Here is a 25,207-nt window from a genome sequence, read left to right as displayed (position 1 = left end):
GACTGGCCTTATAAACTGACAAAACCATGAGACCTGGCAAACTTTAAGCTCAGCTGATTTAAAAAAACACATCAACAGAAAGAGGAAGATATGCAGATGCACATGGTATAAGAAAATTTTTTTTAATTATCTGTGGCTCCATGGAAAGTTGAAAATTAATATTTCCAACCCTGAGCGAGGCCTCTTTTCCGAGATGTTCATAAAAGTACAGCCAATTTTAGTGAGTTATACATGTTCTTTCTAATATTTTTTTGTAATTTTATTTTGCAAAATTACAATTTCAGCTGACATAATATCATAAACGATAGGAACTAAAATTGGCAACAGTCCCTGAGTATATTTGTGGACAAATATATACAAGATGTTCTGGGATGCGGAGATATACTACCTTTTAGCTGGTTGTACATTTTCTTTCTTATATTTTTTGTACTTTATTTTGCAAAATTACATTTACAGTTGACAAAATATCGTAAAAGATAAGAACTAAAACCGGCAACAAATCCTGAGTATATTTATGGGCAAATATACATGAGATGTATTGGGACGGGGAGATGTAGTACCATCCTCCATGAAATCTCATGGGATACTATTATTCCTCGTATCACTGAGCTGAGAAGTGAGTGTTGCCATAAGAGTTACCATAAGTCTTTTATGGCCTACTCAAGTTATTTGAACATTATCCCACAAAATTCATTCAAATAGCAGATTGAACCCAATACAAGCAGTCCCCGGTTATTGGCGGGCTCAGTTATCGGCAATCCGGTTTCACGGTGCTTGTCCAGCGACAAATGTTGCAGATTGCCGCTTATTGGTGCTGATAATTAGGTATTGGGACCATTACATACCTAACAGAGGTGCCAATATCTGGTTATCAGTTATCGGCACCAATAAGCACGAAAATTGACTATTTCGGTTATCGGCAATTTTCGCTTATCGTCACACCCTCGGAACGGAACACATGCCAATAACCGGGGACTGCCTGTATATATTATTATGGCTCACAGGATCATATCCGGACACGTGTTAGGGCATCCCTTTACACTAGGTTGTTTGGGGTTAGCCAGATGGATGTTACATACTCTATATTTTACCTTTGTTTGAATCAGGTATCTTACTTTAAGTCTCTCTGAACTGTACTGACTTTGGAAGTATCAAGTGTAGGAAACAAGTATTTGCAAGAGATGCATGTTCCACATCTCTTGATTTATATAGCATGACTCTCTTGATTTATGTAGCTTGACTGTCTTTTTTTATGTTAGCAGTGGTGAAGCCTTAAACAGGCATGTTGTGTAAGATCAGACTTGCCATGGGTTATGTGGACATATGTCTGCCTAGACCATAAATAGAACTGATTCAGATTTTCTTGTCTGAACTGTTGGGTGAACCTGTAAACATGCTTTAGGGTAAAGGAGTTTAGTTGCATCCTTCCAAAGTACTATATGTGACATGAACACTTAATTTCATATAAGCATCTTACCAAGTAATTACACAACTAACATTTCTAACTCGCACGGCAACTTTTTTTTTTAAATTCATGGTAACGCTTCTTTTGTTTTGTGTAGGTGACAGGCTCTGCCCACTATTGGTGAACATGGGAAACAACGTGGCAGGTAAGCTAAGTTTGTTTCTGCCGGCTCTGACACATCGGCGCCATTTACAGCAACTTTTTTTTTTTATTGTTTTTTCGGTTGTCTTTGCAGATTTTGTTTTGTCTTTGTTTTGGTTGCGCAGCAGGCTATTGATAGTTTATTATCACATTTTGAGTAGTTCCCTAGTTTTTTCTGGAATATGTTAGATTCTAGCAGTTCAAGTATTCACTATTGCAGTCAAGGCTGTAAGACTTAGGCTCACAAAAGCTCGTTATGATCCTCATTCGATCTGCAGCAAATGTAAGGGGCAAGAGTGTAGCATTGAGAAAGCTTGTAATGAATGTTCCTCATGAGATAGTAAACAATGGAAAATTCTAAAGTCTCACTTAGACAAATTAGAGAGAGAGATAGGAAGAGGAAAGTGGCTTCTTGAACTGAGAGACATTCTCTTAGTGTAGAAGCTACTCCTAAGTTTAGTTTACAGGTTAGTCCTATTGCCCTTCCTACTGCTCCTATTCCTACTGCTTCTCCTATTCCTTGCCCTCCTACTATTAAACCTCCTACTCCTGTGCCTGGCTCCTTTGCTTCCAACCCCCCTGTGCCTGGCTCCTTTGCCTCCGACCCCCATTGCCAGTCTTGAATCCAGGTTTGATAAGAAAATTAACCTTGTAGTAAGTACAGTGGCAGAGTTAGGAGAGTCTCTTAAGGTAATAATGGATAAAGTGTTCTCGGATAAAGTGTTGAGTGAGAGTTCAGTGCCAGTGGTGGAAGAGGTGGCTATCCATCCAGTTTCCAGGAATTATCTAAGGTTCATCTTCCAGGACAAGGTGTATCAGTTTTGGCTCTTTGCTTCAGCCTTTCTACGACCCCTCAAGTGTTTACTCAAGTCCTCGCTCCTCTCTCTTAGTAGGGATCAATGTCAGCCTTTATCTAGACAACTGGCTGCTTTGATCCCTGTTGAAAGAAAAGTGCATGAAGGACTTATGCAAGATTCTACATCTTACCAAGGAATCTTCAGAAGTCTCAGTTAACCCCGTCACAAGAAAACCTCTATTTGGGGATGACTGAATTCTCAGATTTTTTGGGCTTTTTCATCTCCCAAGAGAATTCCCAGCTGCCTCCAGACGGTCCAGAGTTTTCTAGCCCTTTCATCTTGCTCGGCTCCATTGTGGGTGAGCCTACTGGGGACACTGGCATCCATAAAGATGTTTGTCAGACTAGGCAGACTTCACATGAGAGTTCTCCAGTTTTATCTGAAGGCCAACTGGGACAGGAAAACATGTCCGGATACTTGCGTGTTTCCAATCACCCTGGAGATCAGATCGGACCTGCAGTGGTGGCTGTCAGAAGAAAGACTGTCAGAAAGGCAGTCCCTTCAACCTGTGAGCCCAAACCTAGACTTTTACTCCAATGCCTTGGACATAGGCTGGGGGGCCCTTCTGGGGAATCAGGAAGTATCCGGTACTTGGACCGCGGATCAGCAAAGCCTACATATAAATGTGAGAGAACTGAAAGCAGTTCAGCTAGGCCTTCAGAGTTTTTCGCCCATGATCTGCAACAAGATGGTAGTGGTACATGCGGATAGTACTACGGCCGTAGCATATACAGTATCTGCAAACAAGGCGGCACCCATTCCTTTTCTCTCTGCCAGGCAGCAAGAGAGCTACTCCAGTGGGCAGAACAAAATCGAGTAACTGGTCACCCGATTTATCCGTGGGAAGTTGTGTTGGTGGACAAGCTGAGCCGTTGGAAGCAGGTCCTTCCCAGTGAGTGGACCCTGGATCCACTGGTTTGTCTAGATCTTTGGAAACTGTGGGGCAGGCCAATGGTAAACCCGTTTGCCACCTCCAAGAACCATCGCCTTCTATTTTGCTCTCCAGCCCCAGATCCTCTTGCATAGGCAACAGGCACCATGCTGCAAGATTGGCCAGCCTGGACTTATACACCTTCCCACCCTTCAGCATGGTCAGGGAGTTATTAAACAAATTTCAGACACACCACAACACGCCTAGGGTATGACTCAAGACTCCTTCCCCAAAAAACCATCTTTACTCAGACAACCCCACTTCAGGAGACACCACCAAGGGTTGTCTACTCTTGCTCTGACAGTCTTCAGAGTGCCAGTAAGCTTGTCAGAGCGAAAGGTTTTTCAAGGGGAGTTGCAGAGGCTGTTGCACAATGCAGGCAAAAATCTTCTAGCCCCGTCTACCAGGCCAAGTGGTCAGTCTTCTGTCAGTGATGCCATGACCACAATGTCATCTTCAGAGACCTCTGTGACACAGATTTATAATTTCCTCCTTTACGTGAGGAATCCCAGGAATTTGCCTTCCTCCACCATTGAAGGGTATCAGGCTATGCTTTAAACATAGAGGCCTGGGTCTTTCATCGAACTCAGATATTAACGACCTGCTGAAGTCCTGAAATGACTGAATGGTCCAGCTTTTGAACCCCTTTGTTCTGCCTCCCTTAGGGATCTCACACACAAGACACTCTTCCTCTTTCTGTTAGCTTCAGCTAAACATACTAGCAAGATTCAAGCCATTGATAAAAGGGTAGGTTTTTCCCAAGGAGATGTAGTTTGCTCCTTCATCCTAGGCATTTTCGCCAAGAACAAGGACCCATCCAAACCCTGGCCTTATTCATTTACCATCAAGAATTTAATGGATGTTCTTGGTCATGAGGAAGAAGAGGGAGAACTTTGTCCAGTCAAAGCTCTTAGATACTGTCTGAAAAGGACAAAATTTTAATTTTTGACAATTCTATTTAGAAGTTTTAACTAGACAAATGTTACACAATTTATTATTAATTTAGATAATCCTTTCAGATAAAGATGTCTACAGTAGCCTAGGCAATAGTCTAGATGAGATGATAGCCTAACAAATTCAGTGTGAATAATTTAACTATAGTAGATGTTGTCTGTAGCCTGTAACCTGGAATTACATATCTAAAAGGTGATTTAAATAACCTGGATTAGGTAGTAACCTAAATTAAGGTAAGTAAGAACCTTTTAAGACAGAATCTTTTATGGTCCTAGGCAGCAGCCTAGTTTATGCCAAGGACCCTAGAATTTGATGAACAGGCTACAGAATTTTTCCCTTTATATATCCTGTATACTTAAGCATGATCTAAAATAATCCAGGACTAGGCAGTATCTTATATTAGGTTAAGTGATAAACTTTTATAAAACATCCCATTATTGGACTAAATCATATTCCTAGACCATGTAATCTAGGACTAGATGAAAATAGTAACCTTTGCTGGATGAGATGGTAGCCTAGCCTGAAGGCTTCATGCTAAGGTAATTGTGTTTTACGTTACCATACCCTTATGAATTAAATAATTCAGTCTAGGCAGTACCCTAGATTAGAGTAAGTGATAGCCTAGCTATAACTATAGGGTTATACATTATTAGGTTACTATTTTATATATTAGACCAAATAACCTAGCATTAGATAGAAACAACCTGGGTTAGACAAAAATAGTAGCCTAACTATAAGTTTACACATTAGTAAGTTGCTTGTGTTATATAGCCTATACATTTAAGTGTGATCTATAAGAATCTGGAATAGGTAGTACCCTAGACTAGGCTAAAAAAGAACAAATAAGCCTAGGAGTACATGTAAACCATATTCTAGGATCAATAACACTGGTAAGGTCTTAGGTAGCCTATACCCTTACAAGTGATAAAAACCTAGAATAAGCAATAGCCTGACCAGATTAAGTAGAAATTCCTTTTTAAGGGAATACCCTACTGTTAATTTAGAAACAGCATGGCTGAATATCAGACAAAAGGGTAGTCTTGGCTACATAAAACAAAAAACCAGATTATAAGGGGGATTAATTTTTGTATAGCATATCTCCTTAGGTTTTTAAATAAACCTAGAAAAAGAAGCAGCTTAGAATAGGTTAAGAGAGAATCCTCTAAGAAATCTTCTATGCTTAGATTAATGTAGATTATACTAGAAGGATTAACCTAAGCCATATAAAACAGTACCTTGGGTTAGCTAAATTAGTTCATAGAAGATTAGTCTGTATGGCATAACAATTCAGAATTAAAATTTCACATAGCCATTGCGAAAGGACTAAAGTTTAAGTAATACAGCCTTATACAGTGTCAAAATTAACCTAAACCTAAAAGGGTTTAAGTTAACTTAGATATTTTATAAAAGGTATTACATTTGCACACTAGTAATCAAATTAACCTGTAAGATGTAATATGTGAACGATACAGGGTTTTACAAAAGTGTCCCTTATTAAAAACAACTTATACTAATTAGTTTCTAATAACAACTTGGTTCTTTCACTACAGGGCCACCATTATACAGGACCCTCAGCTCAAGTGTTCTGTAGCAAATTGCTCGGTTCGCTTTTTGCCCATTCCACCTGCCATGAGCATAGTCCTTGTAAAAAAATAAAACAAATTTACTTGGTCACTAGATATGTGCGAAATTTGCAGTGTGCTCTTGGCAGCAAGGTGTAAGGACGAAACAGCTCGATGGGTCCTAGGGTTCAACACAGGGGAGGAAGGGGGAGATTATATGTTTCCGGCAGAACTCCGGCAGCAAATATTTAACCCCTTCTTAGAAGATTTATATTTGAGCCAAAACCCAGTAACATCGGTCCCCAATACAGTAACTGCCAGGTTAACCCTGCAGAGGAAATAGAGGAAGTTCCTCTTGGAGGTGATTTTCTTAAAAAATGAAGTTGATATTGCTACCGAAATGACCTTGCTGAACCCAGAAGGATCAGGGACACAACCTTCAGCTAACCATGGGAGAAACTTTCCAGAAGGAATTCAATCTCCCATGCAGCTTTCAGAAGCTGATCAGGATCCTTCCCCCAAAAGGGATACAAGGATTCACTTAACCCCAGTTGAAATGACTACATTTTCAGAGTGGTATAGTAACTCACCCAGGACCTCTGCCTCCTGGGTAACAGGCAGTCACAGTTCAGCTGTGGATGCTCAGTCAGATTACGCAAGCTCCCCCAAAAGGGATACACAGTTTGCAGCATTTGATCAGTTCCGTAAGGAAATTATGAGTAATATCAAAGATGCCCTTGTCACAGAACGGCAGTATATATTGGACATATTGCATGATTCCGAACAGGAAATTAAAGAAATCAAGTCAGTGATGTACACTCCAAAGTGTAAAAGTACTGCATCCTGCAACCGAAGGGAGAGTGGAAACAGACTCTGACCAAACAAGGTCTAAGGTTAGAATTCCAGCTGGAGCCAACAAAACAGCCAGTTCAGACTACAAAGTTTCAGGTCAAAACATTATGGGCTCCAATATTCTCCCCTGATGATACTGATAATCCTTGGTGAGACACTTCAATGTGTATTTTCTCTCCTGATGGTAAGTATCTAATTAATGAGAGAAAAACTATGATCGAAGTTGAGAAACAGGGCAGCATTCCCTAATATAGAATGGTGCCTGATACCACCTTTGCCAGAAATGGAGAAACCTCAGAAGGAAACAGCTCTCTTAGTGGGAATACAGCATTAAAAGCTATAGATGTCACCCTTTACCAGGTCAATGGTAGGTGGATCTATACTCCCAATATGAATAAAAGTCAACTTGCCTACCAGGTACCCCCAGCCTTCTGTCCCTTCACTTTTAAAATAGTTAACCATGTGAAGACAAACTTTCAGAATTATGTAGTAACTAGAAAACGGGAGCCAATGGCAGAACTAAAACCATTTGCCACTGTCTTTCCGGTTTCGAAAAATTCCACCAAGGAATGGACAATACTTCAACTCCCTTCTGAAAGGAAAAAGTTCCCCTTGGGTGTTGCTACTCAGCAGTTTGGGACCTCTATGAGAAGACTCTCAGATGAGACAGCTTCATCAGAATCCCGTGCTAGGACTCTTCTCCTTAGTATCTTAACCTCTTTCACCTTGCTAGAAGTTGCCACCAAAAGGCTTCTAGAAGATCCCAGGACACTTTTTGCTGTTGTGGCTAAAAGTCTTATGAGAACCCTATGGGAAGCACTCTATGACTTTTTAGACTGGCTTTTAAAAGTGCGAATGGAAACATTGGAAGGCTCCAACAAGTCCCTTCCCAATGTGACTGCTTTATTACAGTCTAACCCCTTCTGTAAGGACCTGTTTGAGGAATATGTTGTAACTCAAGTTAATGTGCAAGCATGCCAACAAAATAGTACAGTGTACGCTCTTCTGGGAAAAGGAGAATTCAGGAAACAAAAAACCCAAAATTTTCCTTTACCCAGTTCCAAAAAGGCTCGCTTTGATCGAAAATCATATAAGCCTGCAGTCACCTCCAAAACTTCTCCGCATAGACAGTTAGGTGGTCAGAAAGGACAACCCCCTTCAAAAGGGCAGCAACAACCACATCAGCAAGGGCATCCTTTTCACAAGGTCCAAAAACCTTCTTATGAAGGAAAAGGAAAAGCAACGCCCAGAATGCCTATCAAGGGAAAAGGTAGAGGAAGAGGGGGATATCAATAGGAATTGTTTGGTTGGGGTCAGCTTCAAAGACACCACAGGGAATGGAAGTCTTCTCCTTGGGGACACAGCATTGTTCTCAATAGGCTGGAGTGGAAATAGTCTCATCCCCCCCCCAACTTTAAAGGGGTTCTTTTGAGAACCAAACCCCTCTGGAAGATTACATGCAGAAGGCCCTATTAAAAGGTGCCATAGAGAAACATGCGTATGTTCGCCACCAAGCACGTCTCTTCAGTGTTCCCAAAGAGGATCCCTCGGAACGAAGAGTATTCCTCGACCTATCAACATTGAACAAGTACATTGTTTGCCAAAAGTTTCGGATGACTACCATTGCCCAAGTACATTCAGTCATTCCAAAAGGGACTTGGACTGTTTCTATAGATCTGAAAGACACATACTGTCGTGTCCCTATTGACGCTCCTTTTCACCCCTTCCTAGGATCCTAGACAGGGAAAGATACATACAGGTTCAAAGTCATGCCTTTTGGGCTAAACATTGCCCCCAAAATTTTTACAAAATTAGCAATGGTAGTTGTTTGGGAACTCAGGCAAGAAGGAATACAACCAATAGCTTACCTAGACGACTGGTTAATCTGGGGGTCCACAAGAAAAGAGGACTTGAAAACCTAAGAGCAGTGGTCAACAGACTACAGTCAAAAGGTTTTATAATAAATTGGAAAAAATTCCCCAGATGCTGTCAGTGCCTGAGACTGTGTTGGGATATTCTTCAGGGCCTGTTGTCTCTCCCCATCAAAACTCAGAACAGAATAAGGAAAAACCTCTAAAGGTTCCTAGCACAGCCCAGAGTTTCCAGAAAGCAGTTAGAGCACATGATGGGTCTGCTGCAGTTTGCATCAGTAATAGATCCAATCTTGAGATTGCAATTGAAAAACATGAACAAATTTTGGCTACTGCACACAAGAAAAAAGATGCAAGACCCATCTCACCAAAAGAATCAGAAAGTTGGGGAGATACATCTGCCTTGGACCCGGAAGGAATCTCTGGTGAAACAGGTCACCCTGACTCCTCCCTCTGTAAGAGTGACAATACACACAGATGCCTCGTTGACAGGTTGGGGAGGACATTGGGAGGATTGTCAGGTGGCAGGAAGGTGGTCAGCTACTCTGAGGAAGTGTCTTATCAATTTCCTGAAACTAATGGCTGTCTTTTTGTCTTTCAAAAACTCAAACCTCCAAAAGAGACATATTCTGTTGGTTCTAGAGAACACGACTGCAATGTCTTGCATCAAGAGATCGGGATCATGTTCACCTCTCAACATGGTAATGCTAGCCACCCTTCAGATGGCACCTGTCTGCAACTCACCTCACAGGGTCTCTCAACGTAATAGCAGACTTTCTATCAAGGAAAACGACAGCCTCAACAGAGTGGATGTTAGACAACCACTCTTTTCAAACAATAGCCAACATACTTCCACAACCAGAAGTGGACCTGTTCGCCACATACGAGAATCACAAACCCCCAGTGTATGCGTCTCTGAACTTGGACAATCAAGCAGTAGCAAGAGATACCTTCCTTCAAGACTGGAACAAGTGGAGGACGATGCAGGCAGTCCCCGGTTGTCGGGGGGCCGGGGGTTTTCCATTCTGATGGTGTGACAATAAGCAAAAACTGCCAAAAACTGAAATTTGGTAATTTTCAGCGTTTTTTTCGGCGATTTTCAGTGCCAAAAAGCGTTGAAAATCACTGATTTTTGGTTATCGGTGCCTCTGTTAGGTATGTATTGGTGCCCATAAGTGGAAATCAGTGCATATCGGCGCCGAAAATTGCCAATTTTTGTCACTAGACAAGCACCGAAAAGCTGGATAGCCAATAACTGGGGACTGCCTGTATATCATTCTCCTCCATTGTCTCAGATTTCGAAGGTATTGAGCAAACTCCTAACCTTCAAAGGAACAGCTTACTTAATAGCCCCAGATTGGCCAAACAGGCAATGGGCGAAAAGATCAATTCCACTATCGTCCGCTGTTCTATCTCAGAAAGTCAGAGGGAAAGTCGTTTACTCATCCCCCTTTCTGAGCCGAGACCTTCACGTATAGATTTTATAAATATCTACCGTGAGAACTACTCACCCAACATTGCTAGGTGCCTAGTGCAAAAATTACGGACATCATCTGTCTGGCAATACCAGTCTGTATGGAAGATATGGTTAGATTATATCCATACTGAGAGCCCAGTTTAGATTTCTATAGAGACATTTTTAAATTTTCTGATATACCTCATTAAAGACAAACATCTTGTAGTTACAACAATCATGGCATACAAGGCAGTATTAACAGAACCTATGCTTTATGGATTCGGGATTGACTCCAGCATAGAAGTTGTTACTTCCCTTTTGCAGTATTTTGCTCTACAAAGACCCTCACCCGAAAGACTTCCAATTACTTAGTCCCTGAACAAGGTACAGGCAGTCCCTGGTTATCAGCGATCCAGTTTTTCAGTGCTTGTCTAGCAACGAAAATCGGCTATTTTGGCACTGATATGCACCAATTTCCACTCATCACTGCTGGTAATCGTGTATTGGCGCTGATACATACCTAACAGAGGCGCCGATAACCGAAAATCAGCGATTTTTGGTTATCTACGATTTTCACTAATTGTTACGCAGTTGGAACGGAACCCCCGCCGATAACCAGGGACTGCCTGTACTTAGACTTCTATCTAGCCCCTCAATTCAGCAGACCCAATACTGTACAACTGTGACTCACATGCTACAAAAGGCAATCTTCCTGACTGCATTAGCACCAGGAGCCCGTATTAGTGAACTGGGCTCTCTTAGATGGGGACGATACATCACACAGACTGTTGATAATCAATTATTATTGTCCCCTGGCCCATCATTCCTGGCCAAGAATGAGGATCCTTTAAGAAGGAAATCTATTCTTATAAGAAAACTAAGTTAAGCAAACAAAACATTATGCCCAGTCCAAGCACTTAAGGTTTACCTAGAGGTCATGGCAAACATCCCAGAAGGTCCTATTTCCTACACTCCAGCACGATTAAACCACTCTCTCTACAAGGGCTAAGAATAATTTTAGTGTCCCTCATTAAAAAGGCAAACCCACACTCCTTTCCTAGGTCACATGATATTGGGAAAGTATGTATGTCGTTGGCCTTCTTCAGAAATGCCTTTCGAAGAAGTCTCCGAAAGTACAGGGTGGGCACCGGAGACAGTGTTCTTAAAACATTACTGCCATGAGCTCAAACAAATTTGTCTACCCTGCATATCAGTAGGTGGTATGGTTAGTCCTGACCTCATAGGCTCTACAAAAGAAAACCAGGGGTCCTCCTAACGGGTGAGTATGTTGACTATTGCTGGGGAAGATGCAACAAGACTGCAACCACACCCAGCATACTTAGGTAAGTCACTAAAGAACTTCACCATAAAAATGCAAGTTCTTGTTCAGTTTCTGGTTTCTTGTTACCAAAACCCGAAAAGGTTTTTTAGAATAAGGGATAGGGCTTGAAACTTGTGGCTTGACCTCAGACCAGAAATGTTTTCTTTTTCTTTGGGTTTTTGGGATAAAAATTTTGAGAGCTTAAGCCTTTTGTCACATGCCAATTTCGTTTGTAAAACTCCTTGAGGATGAAATAAGCGACTATCAAAAAACATGTTTTAATGTAGGAAAATCCTATTTTTGGTAGTTGCTGTTGAGTCCTCAAAACCTCCCACTTCCCTGACAAAAAGGCATGGGATTTGGGCAAGGGATCATCCTACATTGACCAGCAGAGAGATGGGGGCTGTCTTTTGCCTGCCCTGGTTGTAAACAAAATGGCAGACGCGCATGCGCAATAGTCACTTCTTGCAGTTTTTGACGTAGGAAAAACTGGGTTCAGCTTCGCTGAAGATAAGGGAAAATGCCCTCTTATCTTTTAGTCCATTATACTCTATCATGTGTCATAGTGTTTTCATTAGAACACAATACCCGGCTACAAGACCAGGCTAAAAAATAATTCTTTGATACTAGTCTAGTCCACATGGAGTGGTGTCACACCATGGGGGGTAACTCCTTGAGGACTCAACAGCAACTACCAAAAATAGGTTTTTCCTACGTCTAAACCTATTTTTTTTTTATTATGAAAATGTAATTTTTTGAAACATTTTTCATTCTCAGAGGTACAAATCATTGCTTCAAAGTGGTGAAAGAGGCAACACCTACCCCTGGCAACTGCCTTACAAACCCTCTAAACTACCAATACTATAACAAGAGGTTTAGGTTATGTTAGATTTGGAAAACAATGCATTTGCAAAGTAATTTTGCACATTTTCTGTGAAAAAAAGTTGTTTTAGAGATTCTGAATGGAACATCATTTGGTAAGTTGCTTATCCTGTAGAGTTACTTTTTTCTGTTTAGATTAGCAGCAATATTATTGTGGGGTCAAGAAATTTAAGACATAGGAAATGAATTTCTTAATTATGGTGTATCTTGAAAGTGTGCTGCTATATTTAAGAGTAATCCAATTAACTCTTCTTTCAGACATGGAACCCTCCCTCCTGAGTCTTGAGAAATTAGACAGATCCAGTCCAGATTTGTGGCCAGAGCAAAGTGAGTGCAAAAAATTTACTTTACGTTAGATTAGTGTCACAACATTTATATAGGATAAAGTTATGTGTTGAATAATTGTACCTCTTCCCAACAGAATGCTGTGCTTTTAGTTCTTTAGTAATGACGTGTGATTATAACCATGAAAGAAATTAGTGTATTTATTTTCTGAGTTGGATTTGTCTGTTAATCTGTATAATAACTGTGTTTTAAATTGTATAATTAAACTTTGTGTACTGGAAGGAGTAATTCTCTTTATATCTACAAGGGTTAGCTTATTGGTCAACATGGTATAATGAAAATGTTCACAAAATAATGTTTTTCAAGGGCAAACTTCCAGTTTCTTTGCAGGATCAGTTAACTTTTTGGTTTGTATTTTTGATAGCACAGCCACTGTTCTTCGTCAAAGGAGTTGCATTCCCATGGTCCTCCCAGGGCTATGTGAGACAGACCAAACCAATCTCAAAGAATTCTCTTATAGTTTGTTTGGCTGGAATAGTGCTTGTTGGCAAGATGACTGTATCTCCTGTCCATGACAATTACCTCAGTTTCAATTACCTTAGTTTTCCCTTCATCCTACGCAGACAGATGTGACAACAGCATGTATGTTAGGTGTTTTCCTCAGTACACTATGGTCTGTCCCAGAGTTCACTTATCCCCAGGTTTTGCTCCAAAAAAGTTTTTGACTGGGATGTTTCAGTCATCATAACAACTTTAAAGCAAAGTACTGTACATAGTATTAAGACCCAATGATTAACAAAGTGATAATTAGCATTAATGCAATAATATTAGTTTTGTTATTGAAACTCATTAGTCTATGGGTTTTTCAAGATTGATAGATAATTTGAGGTTACCGAAAGGGTAAATGGGGTTAGTTTAGCTCTTTTCTGTGAAACATAGTCAAAATTTGTGCTTGGTGTTCACTAAAGGCTGGTATTTCCTTTGTAGTATTTAAAATCAGACTAAATGGATTTTGTGATATAGGAAATTCCCCAGTTATCCATAATACAGTAATCCCTCAATTATCTGGATCTACATTATCTGGCAAACATGGAGTAGGAATCAAGGCCCCAAAGATGTAGTAGGTCCTTGACTTACAGCAGGGATTCATTCCAGTGCTGCGCTGTAAGTTGATATCCACTGTAAGTTGGTATTTTGCTTTTAACAGAGTCGTGACTTGATGTTGCATCAAGTTACAGCACTGTAAGCTCTGTTAACTTGATGCGTATTTTTGCTGTTAGTGCCGTCAGAGGCTACTACAGCGTCGTAACTAGATGCAACATCAAGTCAAGACGCTGTAAAATGCGGTTGACGGTTCTGAAAACACACCGTAAGATTGAATGTGCCATGAGTTGGTGTAGTTGGTGTTGCTGTTATATAAATTTCAAAAAATTTGAAAAAAATCACCCCCAATGGTTGGCAATGCTGTGCAACCTCAAGAAAATATTGTAAACACTGCCTGCACTCATACTGACTGCGAAAGGGTTTTGGGGGTGGGGGAGGCCTCAAGAAGTTTCCATGGTGGGGGGTTGGTCAGATGGCTTGGTGCCATTGGAGAGGAGGGCCAGTAAGACTGTGTAAGGAAAGGCTCAGAGAAGGGGTTGTTGTGGAAGGTGGATGGAGCTGGGGAGCAGTTTCTATGTCTTGGAGGGAGTCAGGAATGCAGCGTTGGATGGTTGAAGAGGGCCTGGTAGACCTGACTTGATAGAGTTTGTTTGGTTTTGTGTTTTTATTTTCATTATTTTCATGATACAGTATAGTACTGTAATTCTCATAAACATCTGTACTAAAAAATTTTTAAAAATCCTTTTTAAAACCTCAACGAGAGAGAGAGAGAGAGAGAGAGAGAGAGAGAGAGAGAGAGAGAGAGAGAGAGAGAGAGAGAGAGAGAGAGAGAGAGAGAGAGAGAAACGTTAGGTATGTTTACATCAAAGTCTAAGCACAGTAACACACACATCCTTTAATTTTTTACTTATATTTTAAGCTATAGTATTCTCATTTATATTTTTACTGTATTTTCTATTTTTTTCTTCTTTCAGACCAAAAGATAAATGCAATCGTGTGCACTGGATAAAAGAGAGAGAGAGAGAGAGAGAGAGAGAGAGAGAGAGGGGAGAGAGAGAAAGTATCAACAGTGATAAAATATTCTCTTGTGTACTGTTGTGATATGTCTGATAATCATATTTGGAGTCAACTAAACTTGTAATGAAATATGGTACAGTAAATCAAGCAACATAAAAAAAATGGCATCACGTGTGCATATGCATGCACTCACTGGATGGCGTCAAGAACTTCCTGGAGTTAGTTTGGTTTTGTGTGTTAGAGAGAGAGCAATAACCGAGGTATGTTTACATGGAAGCCTAAGTACAGTAACACAAGCACACTCCTTCACTATTTTGGTTGTATTTTATGCTACAGTATTCTTATTTACACTACATCTTTACTGTATTTTCTCATTTTTTATTTTTACAAACCAAAACATAAACACAGTCATGTGCGTAGGGCACGTACTTATGCATATACTCATTCGATGTCATCTGTGAACTTGCTACAGCCTGTTTGGTGTTGGCTTGCCTACATATGAAATTTGCATTTTAAATATTTTTACAGTGATTAGAGATGAAATATCAGCAGTGATAAAACATTCTCTTGTGTACTTTTATATGTGAGATAATCATACAGTACTTAGAGTCAACTAAACCTGTAATGAATTACAGTACAGTAAATCAAGCATTGCAAAAAGAAAAAAATGACAATATGTACATAATTGTGCATGCACTCACTAGATGGCATTGTGAGTTTCATGGAGTTTGTTTGGTTTCTTGTTTTATGTTTATGATGCAGTAATTCATATTTTATTAAAGGATATTACAATACTGAGATATGGTATAGAGAGAGAGAGAGAGAGAGAGAGAGAGAGAGAGAGAAACACATTACCATACAAATGCCTTCACTACTTTATTTATATTTTATGTTACAGTATTCTCATTTACACTATGTTTTTACTGCATTTTTTCATTTATCAACTACTAATTAGTAGTGCTCTTAAAATGAATTTGCTTTGAACAATTGTCATTGAGAAATGCCATATTTACTAGGGGTGAAATGCAGGGTGTTATAATGTAATACACAAACACTGTATGTATGTATTACAAACTGAATGAATTTAATTTTCATTAGATTGTACTAGGCTAAGCTTTCAAATAAGATTACCAAACTTATGGCTTATGTAATGACTCATAACCATATTGTATAATTACCAACCACTTACCAAAGAACTAACATAAACAACACTGAGTATGACGTAAACAGATGAATCGGGAAACAGCTGTTTTGTGATTTCTTTTTTAGTAGGCTCAATCAGCAGATTCTGAGAGCATAAACATTACAAATGGTGGACAGATTATGCAAATTACCATGATGATACAAGATAATACAGTATAAATTGATTCTGTAAGTAAAATAAGTTTCATTACTGTTACCTTTTTTGTGGTGCGGGATAATGGGAAAAAAGTGCAAATGGTGATACAAGCAACAGATTAGGCATGAGAACTCTTATTATCCCCATAAATCAAAATCAACCTCCGGCCACCTCAATATTTGGTTATTTCCAAGATGGCTGACACTTTTCCAAAATGGCAGCAAATTTGCTGTATATTTCAAATATATTTTCATTTCATAAGCCTATAAAAGATGCATACTATCCATATAATGATTGACAATTTGTATTTTGGTATTCTTACTGTCATGAAGAGATACAGTGAACCCATCTTTCCAATATGGCCACCATATGAACACCATATTTCCAAAATGGCTGCCAAAGATAAAAAAGTATTTATCTCCTGAGAGAAACCAATATGTTTTGTGTATCAGTTTTAGCAAGTGCAGCTGCAGAGAGCTGTGCACTTAAGTCCAGATTTGTAACACTTGCAACTGCCATGGCATTCCTTGTTGCAGCCACACTTATTCAGTTCTTGGCAAGATTTTGCTACTATTGGCAAATCTGTCCAATACGGAAACCAGGTGCCATCAATCTGTTGCCATCCCCAGTGTCTTGGACTGGGCAAAACTGGATGACATACTAAAGACTGGCACCAAATGTGCCTTGCTTGAAAGGCAGCTCTCTTGCAATGCTCTCTAAGAGCAGCCCTTGTAGGGGGAATGCAATCATAAGCTCTTTGCTTTCATGCAAAGAGATCAAGTCTAGCCTCATTTACATTTTTATATGAACTGCTTCTGTCGTACATTAGCACCACAAACTCTTCAATAATTTGCAGGTCTTCATCTTCTAAAGCTGCTGGGTTGAACTTAGTTTGGTGAAGGTGGGTGTCCTCACCCTTTTCATCAGTGCTCAAATGCTGAAACAAAGATGTGCTTGTCCCATGGAAGGATGTTTGTGCAGTTGTGGCACTTGGATTATGGTCCAGATTGTCAACAGCACAAGTTGTAAAGAGCCCTTTTCTTAGTGTAGTGGGACAAACTACTTCTTCCTCCACAGCCCTTGTTACAACTGCTTCTCCTAACCCTTCAGTCAGTTCCAGAACCCTATCATAGCTGATGCTGATTCCATGGTGATGGAATTTATCAATTAATTGATGCTTTCTGGTTTCTGCAAAGACCAGGAGACCAATATATATTGGAAACGGAGGTTCTCTTGACTTGGAGTGTCTGGAGAATTTTGAAGATGCTTGATTCTTTCGACAGTTGAAGTGCAAAAGTTGTGCTATAGCTAGATCAGTAGATGATGTTCCATATTTAAGTTGGGATTTTATATTGCCACCGTTTTGTAGCGCACTTACAAGTTCCAACAAACTTGGTGGCACAGATTCTCTTCTAGTGTCTGCTGTTAAGGTTCCATCAAATTCTATCTCATGTTCAAGCATCTGTTTCCTCAATATCATAGCTGCTTTGGCCACGATTAGTGCATCATTGTAGTCACATGCTGTGACTAGGGCTTTTCCCATTTTCCTTTTGTAGGCAAACTAAATTTCTCTTCCCTTTTTAAAGTCCTTCATTTCTGGGGTGCGGGCAAGTATCTGTTCTTTCAACCATGTTTGGTGCACAAAGGAAGCATCAACATTTAGCTGTTCCAGTCTTTGTTTGTACAAATCATAAAGTTCTACCTAAAATAGTAGCACCCATCTGTGGTCAACTGCTTGTCTCTTATGTACATCTCAAGCTCAGCAAAAGCATGGGCACATGCCTCTTGTCTGTACTGCACATAATCATCTCCAGTTTTCTGGGAATTTAGCCAGGCCCTTTCCCTATTGTACACACCTGTCAGACAAGATGGGCGGTACATATGGTCCTGAGAAACAATATCTCCAGCACTAAGCTTGGCCAGAAGTTTCTCATCTAGTAGGTTGGTGGCACATCGTTGCAGCTTTTCATGTAAAGGCTATGTCATGGCCAATCGTAAATCTTTGATTGGTGCTGGTTGGTCACAAATAAAGCATATTCCTTCTTTCTCAGTCTTAGATTCTTCTGCATGAATTTTGCTGATGGGGCATCATCATCATCTTTTGTCTTACACAATGACTTCCTTTTCCTCTCTAGTTTTGTTTTGAACTTCAGCATACATGATTCATGATATGTTGCTTTGTTATTTTCAAAGGTCTGCAGAATTCCATCACCTTCATCAAGCCTTTTGGGATGAAATTGCATTTAACTTATAGAATTCGAGATTGTTTGTAGCAAGGGTAGCATAGCCAACACCAGATGCATCAGCTAGTCTTTCATGTGTGTCCTCTTGGCACAAGCAACAAAGCTTCCAGTTTAGTCATACTATCTCCCCTCAGGAAACATGTTGACTTCCAAGATTGTCCTGCCATTGCTTTTGTTCTGTAGGCCGAGGGTTTATCTTTTTACCACCTATATAACATATATGCACTTTAAGATATGGAATACAACTAGGCTCAGATATGTCATAATCCTACCCCTAGCCTGATCATTCATCCAATGCTATTTAATTCCCATGTGATCTGTACACGATCTAGAAGACTAAAGCCAATCTTCCTTGGCTCGGCTCTCCTGCGCTGGCACATCCTGTCAATTCAGATGTAGCTGTTCAACTTTGAAGTGGGCTAGCTAAACAGCATTTGGGAAACTAATAACAAATCTCTGCCATTAGCTAGCACTGAACCCCATGCTGAGTTTCTTAGCTATAGTGTCAACCAGTGTGCCTTGGCAGTACACTGACACTACACTATTTCACTTTTACAATAAGCTTATTACCCATTTTTTTTCTAAATGAGGATGAAAATGAATTAACTGGGGATTAATTGATTTCTAATCTACAAAAAGCAAACTGATCAGGCTGAAGTTACCCCTAATCCATGTATTACCCAACCTTTAGCCTCATATATGAGCTTAAGTACCAATTTTTGGCATTTTGGCAGACATTTTTGATATAGTGAATATTTATATGCAGAGAAATGATGTATCTACATATATAAAGGCTTGTTTTTAATATTTTAATATAAACTTGGAGTGACTTAGGGATTTGAATGTGATTAATCAATTAAATACCAATATTCAAATATCCACGGGACGCCATTTTGAAAACCTGTTGGCCATCTTGGAAAATGGAAAAATTTTGTGTGGCTGGAGGTTGACAATGAGACCAAGGGACAAGAAGAATAGTTGAGCCAAGTTTCATGCTTGTATTACCATTTGCACTTTTCCCCTATTTTTTTTGTAGTTACACGCTCCACTACAGTATTTATCTTAAATACAGCTGTAATAGCCTATTTGACTTAAGCAAATGTATGCTGTGATCTTAAATACAGCTGTAATAGCCTATTTTACTTATGCAAATGGAAACTATGAGTGTAACACATAGGCTAGCGTAGGTCAGTAGTTCACACACATTTTGTATCGTGTATGGTAATATAATATGGCAACAACTGATATGAAAGTTGCTGCATAAAAACACATTAATGGTCATAAAACCATGGTAGGCTACCTGCCTACTGAACTGTGTCATTTAGGAGAGAGAGAGAGAAAGAAGGGATTGCATTTTATTTTAAAGCGTATGGATACAGTATATTTTGTTACAAATATATAGGAAAAAAGGTAGATAATTGCTTTTTGCATGGTTTTCAGTTTAAAGTGTGTCGGATGTTTATAAGCTCACTGAGTGTTTATAGTTATGTAGTACTGAAAAGGTTGTTTCAAAAGATTTAAAAAAAAAAAAAAAAACACTCCAATGGTTGGGATAGTACTGACAAGGTTGTTTCAAAAGATTTAAAAAAAAAAACACACTTTGTTCATGAGACTTACCTGTCAGATATATATATAGCTGTATTCTCCAAAGTCCGACAGAATTTCAAAATTCGCGGCACACGCAGTGGCCGGGCAGGTGGTTAGTACCCATTCCCGCCGCTGGGAGGCGGGTATCAGGAACCATTCCCATTTTCTATTCAGATTTTCTCTGTCGCCGGACTGTCAACACCTGTTGTCAGTTCCTCCGCCATTTGGATTTCGAAATTTGTTGTCACTTAAGTATTTTGGTTGTTTTTTGGTATACGACTGGATCTGTGACTTGGCATACGCTCTTTGTGGACCGTTTTTTATTTTGCTTTTGACTTTTCTTATAATTTAGATGTCTTACCTCTAGCTATCGAGTCTGTAGCCTGGGTGAATGTAAGGTGAGGCTATCGAAAACTTCGATAGTTCCTCACACTTTATGTATGATATGTAAGGGTGTTCAGTGCTCTATGATAATCGGTATAATGAATGTGAGGGATTATCTGAGGGTGAGTGGAAGAAATATGAAGCCTATATGCTTAAATTGGAGCGTGATAGGTTGAGGAGATCTTCCTCCTTGAGTGCATCCTTAGATGGACAGTCAGGGTTTTCTCCTACTAGTAACCCTGTAGTAAATTTTAGTACTAACCCTGTAGTTTGTTGCTGCAGAAGGTAATACCCTGGCTCTCGTGTTGGAGTCAATGCGTGCTCTTGAAACTAAGTGAATGCAATTCAAACGCAAAGTGTTAGTGCTAGTGCCCCTAGTGTTGTGGAGGGGGCGTCAGATCGGCCCTATAATGCCTCTAGGCCTGGACCTCTGTCGAACTCCCAGGACCATGGAGGGGGCATGTCGAAAGCCGCATGAGGGTTACGGGGGCTTCCCACCGATCTGGTGTCCCTTCGGCAGGTCCTGATGACGCTACCCAGGCTGCCAGGGATCGTGCACAGACACGCATCCTGAAGGATTGCTTCTCGTCCTCCGACACGTCCTCCCCGCCTCGGGGTTGGAGCTCTCGGTTGGACTCTCGCCCTCTTAAGAGAAGCTTAGAGGAGAGGACGCTTCACATCCTCTTCCTCTAGACGTTTGTGCTCTTCCCCGAAAGTTGCGTGGATATTCCTCCGCAGAAGAGAATAAAGTATTTTTCGGATGATGATGCTACTCGACCCCCCTGTCGCGCTAAGGCAAGGGCTAGAGCTTGTTCCCCTGTGGGAAGGAAGTATACGTCTCTCGCCCCTTTCCTTCTCTCAGGTTCAGCCCTTCTCCCGAGAGAGTTGCTTCTCCTACGCGTAAGATTTTGTTGGGTTTGCAACAACAACTGGATGCTCTCATGAACCTTTCAAGATTTGAAACTGCCTGTTAAGAGGTACAGACTTTCACCTTCATCTCCTGCTTCGTCTTCCTCGTCTGCTAGATGTTTTGGAGCTTCTCGTCTGTCGTCTAGAGAGAGTGTTTAGTGGCTTCCTAATCGTCTTCCCCGATTTGAGGTGTTGGACTTTTCTCTTGACTCGCGCCAGGAGCACGTGTCTTGCTCTTCGATGCGCTTCTCACGCTTCACGCGCGCCTCACCTTGGCGGCTCGGCGCGCGCCTAGCCATGACGCGCGCGCCACGCTATGATTCTCTTCTCGTACTTGCCACGGAGCCTCTCGCCGCATCACGCCATGACGCCTCGCGCACCGCTTTCGCCAGATAGCTTCAAGTCTTGTGTTGACGCCCGCTCCAGTTGTACATCATGACGCACAACTACCCACTTCATCATCTGATGTCCTTCTTAATTTAGCCACGACTTCTTCGATCGCGGGAGTTCCCGCTTACGTATCGGCGAATCGGAACTACTTTCACCACTCACTCAAGACCTGCCAGCTGGGGAAGAACATCCTCTTTCGTCACAGCCTTTGGATGAAGAGAAACATCTTTCGTCTTCTTCTTCCTCTGATTATCAGACTCTGGCTATTTTACTTAAGGATCTGTTTCCTGAGACTTTTCAACCTTCAGCTCCTCTCTCTCCACCTTCGCAGTTGTCTTTGTCTTAAGGGGAGCGTTTGACGAAAAAATAAAAAAATCAAAATTTTCTGGGATATTTTATATATGGCATCATACATATCCTGACTATCTTCTCAGAAAGTTTTATTAAAAAATTCGCCATAGTTAGGAGTTATAACAAAAACAGTAACCCTATCATAGACAAAATTACATTTTTCGTATAATGTAATGATAATGTCATTATATCGGTAGTAATTTCCTTTTAGCTATGAAATAATAATACCTAATGCGTTATATGGCAACCCTGTGGACCTAGTACGCATCAGCGAAAGCCAGGAATGCCGCAGGGCAGTCAGTGGCAGTCAGTCAGTAGCAGCTCAGAGTTTGACTAAGTAAGACGTCGCGCTGCCCAACCTGAGCCGTGTTTTGACACTCGCTTCATCTAGTCGCGCTGCCCAACCTGAGCCGTGTTTTGACACTCGCTTCATCTAGCTTCATTTTGCGAAGTTATATTACTTTGCAAGTCTATTGTTATATTTTTTGGCTTTTCAAATATGTCATTAAAACATCAATCTGTGTAACAGCAAGCAAATAAATACACAGAGAAGCAAAAAATATCGTATATCTCAAACTAAAGTTATCGACATTCTAACTGCATCTCCTCCATAACGATTGCACCGATCTCAATGAAACAAAAAGCAAACGAAAGCTAAATAAATTGCCTACAAACAAAGGAGCTTCCTTGGGAAACAACACGAGACCCGCACCACGAGAGAGAGTTTTTTCCCGAAGGAATGTCACTTCCAAGAGAGGTAACAAGTGACTCCTTTCATCTCCAGACTCCATTAGCTACCAGGCTTCATTTTGCACAAGCCTGGAAAGAGAGAGGGGCAGATGTTTGGTCCCTCCTACTGTTAGAGAGGTTACTTGATTCCCTTCCTGTCTCCTCCTCCTTTGTTTTTTGTTTCCCAATTGCCTTCCTGTCAAACAGAAAATTCTGTTTGACCTGCTCGAACAGATGCTCGAGCGGAGATCAGTGGAACAGGTCTTGGACTCGGCAGTTCCCGGGATTTTACTACAGATTGTTTCTAGTCCCAAAACTTTCAGTAGGCTGGAGACCTGTCTTGGACGTCAACAGGTCGAACAACTTGGTCTGGAAGGAAAAGTTCAGGATGGAGACCTCACAGTCTATACTAGGAGCCCTTCATCCCGGGATTGATGGTATCTTTGGATCTCAACTAGAGCCCTTCTTCCCGGGGATTGATGGTATCTTTGGATCTCCAAGATACTTATCTTCACGCCCCAATTCATCCGCGTTCGATGAAGTATCTCAGGTTGTCTTGGGGGACTAGATGTACCAGTTCAGGGTTCTCTGCTTTGGACTCTGCACAACGGCCATACCACGTTGAAAGCACCGCTTCTCGTCCGATCAGCGAAGTTAAGCAACGTTGGGTCTGATCAGTACTTGGATGGGTGACCGCCTGGGAACACCAGATGCTGTTGGCGTCACATTTTGCTCCGAGGGTGTTTACACTTCTCATGAAAAACGTTGCGATGCAGTTGCACCTGTCGCATGTCAGGATCTCTCTCTACTTGGACGACTGGTTGATTCGAGCGTCGTCGAAGCGAAGGTATCTGGAGGACCTTCAGTTGACTCTGCAACTCGTGAAGTCCCTGGGACTTCTGGTCAATGTGGAAAAGTCGCAGCTGATCCCCTCACTGTCCATTGTGTCTGGGAATTCAGATGTATTCAGCGGCTTTTATAGCGTCTCCGTCGCAAGAACGGCAACTTCTATGTTCGATAAAGTCTCGGCCTTCTTGGAGAAGGAAACATGCTCGGTGAGGGAATGAATGAGTCTGCTGGGGACCATTTTCTCGCTGGAGAAGTTTGTTTCCCTGGGGAGTCTGCATCTCAGGCCTCTTCAGTTCTTTCTGTTGGAGAACTGGCAAAGCAAGGAAGACTTGAAAGAGGAATTGAGAATTCTTCCTTCTGTAAAAGAGGATCTGTAGTGGTGGCTCGATCCAACGAAATTGCAGAAAGGGATCTCCCTCAAGCTTCTGAACCCCGACCTAGTGTTGTTTTTCCGACGGGTCGTCAACAGGTTGGGGGGCAACACTAAGGGGAGAGGAAGTGTTAGGAACCTGGAGAGAGGAACAGGTGTCCTGGCACTTCAGCATCAAAGATTTGGCGGCTATCTTTTAGCTCTCCAATTCTTCGAGGTCCAAGTTTGCAATCGTGTAGTTCAAGTAAACTCGGACAACACTACGGCTTTGGATTACCTCAAGAGACAGGGCGGAACACTCTCTTGTTCCCTGTTCAGCCTTGCAAGAGAGATTATTCTTTGAGCCTATGCTCGCAACATTTTGATTCTCACAAGTTTTGTTGCAGGGGTCGAAAATGTTCGAGCAGACCTGCTCAGTCGGCGCCATCAACTCCTGCCGAAGGAATGGACCCTTCATCAGGAGGTTTGCCAAGATTTTTGGAAACTTTGGGGTCGCCATCTTGTGGATCTTTTCACGACCTCAAGGACAGCGAGGCTCCCTCTATAAAGCTCATCTGTACTCGACCCGGGGGCAGTTGCGATAGATGCTCTTCTCTGGGATTGGACGGGAATAGATGTTTACGCCTTTTCCCCCGTTCAAAATTCTGGGAGAAGTCATACGCAAGTTCGCGGCCTCACAAGGGACGAGGATGGCTCTCATCCCCACGTTTTGGCCTTCGAACCACTGGTTCTCAGAGTTTCTCTTCTGGTTGGTAGACGTTCCGAGATCCCTTCCTATGAGAGCAGACCTGCTCATACAACCCTCTTCACGAGATATCTCAAATTCTCCCGCTCTGAACCTGACTGCTTTCAGACTATCGAAAATTGGTCAGAGCGAGGGGTTTTTCTGGCCAGGTGGCACGGGCCATCGCTAGAGCCAGAAGTTCTTCATCTAACAGGATATATCTAGCAAAGTGAGCAACCTTCAAGAGTTGGTGTAGAAAGAAGGGTTTTTCCTCTTCCTCTATCACTGTGAGCCAGGTTGCGGATTTTCTCCTTTACTTAAGAGAAAAACTCGATATAGCAGTTCCGACTATCAAGTGTTATTGGAGCATGCTTTCGACTGTTTTCAGACACAGAGGATTAGATTTGTCTGACAATAAGGACATCCACGATCTTACGAGCTCTTTCAAGACGTCCAAGGTTCCTCAGCTAATTCCTCCTGCTTGGAACTTGGACGTAGTGCTCAAGTTTTTGATGTTTAGTCCTTTTGAGCCTCTCCACTCTGCATCTCTTAAGGATGTTACTCGAAAACGGCATTCCTCACGGCTCTGGCGACGGCGAAGAGAGTGAGCGAAGTTCGAGGCCGTCATGTGGGC

At 41.3% G+C, this 25,207-nt stretch overlaps 1 protein-coding gene and 1 non-coding gene across 2 annotated transcripts in view; both read left to right on the top strand.

Moving 5' to 3' along the window:
• lin-52 (DREAM core complex component lin-52) overlaps positions 1-25,207 on the top strand; it is an 87,496-nt gene that overhangs the window by 42,855 nt on the left and 19,434 nt on the right. The window contains exon 3 of the mRNA XM_067104569.1: positions 12,551-12,619. Within this exon, the coding sequence (XP_066960670.1) occupies positions 12,551-12,619 (69 nt within the window). The remainder of the gene's footprint in view (positions 1-12,550; positions 12,620-25,207) is intronic.
• On the top strand, positions 23,234-23,352 carry LOC136839079 (5S ribosomal RNA). The gene has a single exon (XR_010853197.1). It is a non-coding gene; the product is annotated as a 5S ribosomal RNA (ribosomal RNA).

Source organism: Macrobrachium rosenbergii, chromosome 5 (genome assembly GCF_040412425.1).
Source record: "Macrobrachium rosenbergii isolate ZJJX-2024 chromosome 5, ASM4041242v1, whole genome shotgun sequence".
Taxonomy (NCBI): domain Eukaryota; kingdom Metazoa; phylum Arthropoda; class Malacostraca; order Decapoda; family Palaemonidae; genus Macrobrachium; species Macrobrachium rosenbergii.
The sequence above is the reverse complement of the archived record's forward strand: the minus strand, read 5'-3'. Positions and strand labels throughout refer to the sequence as shown.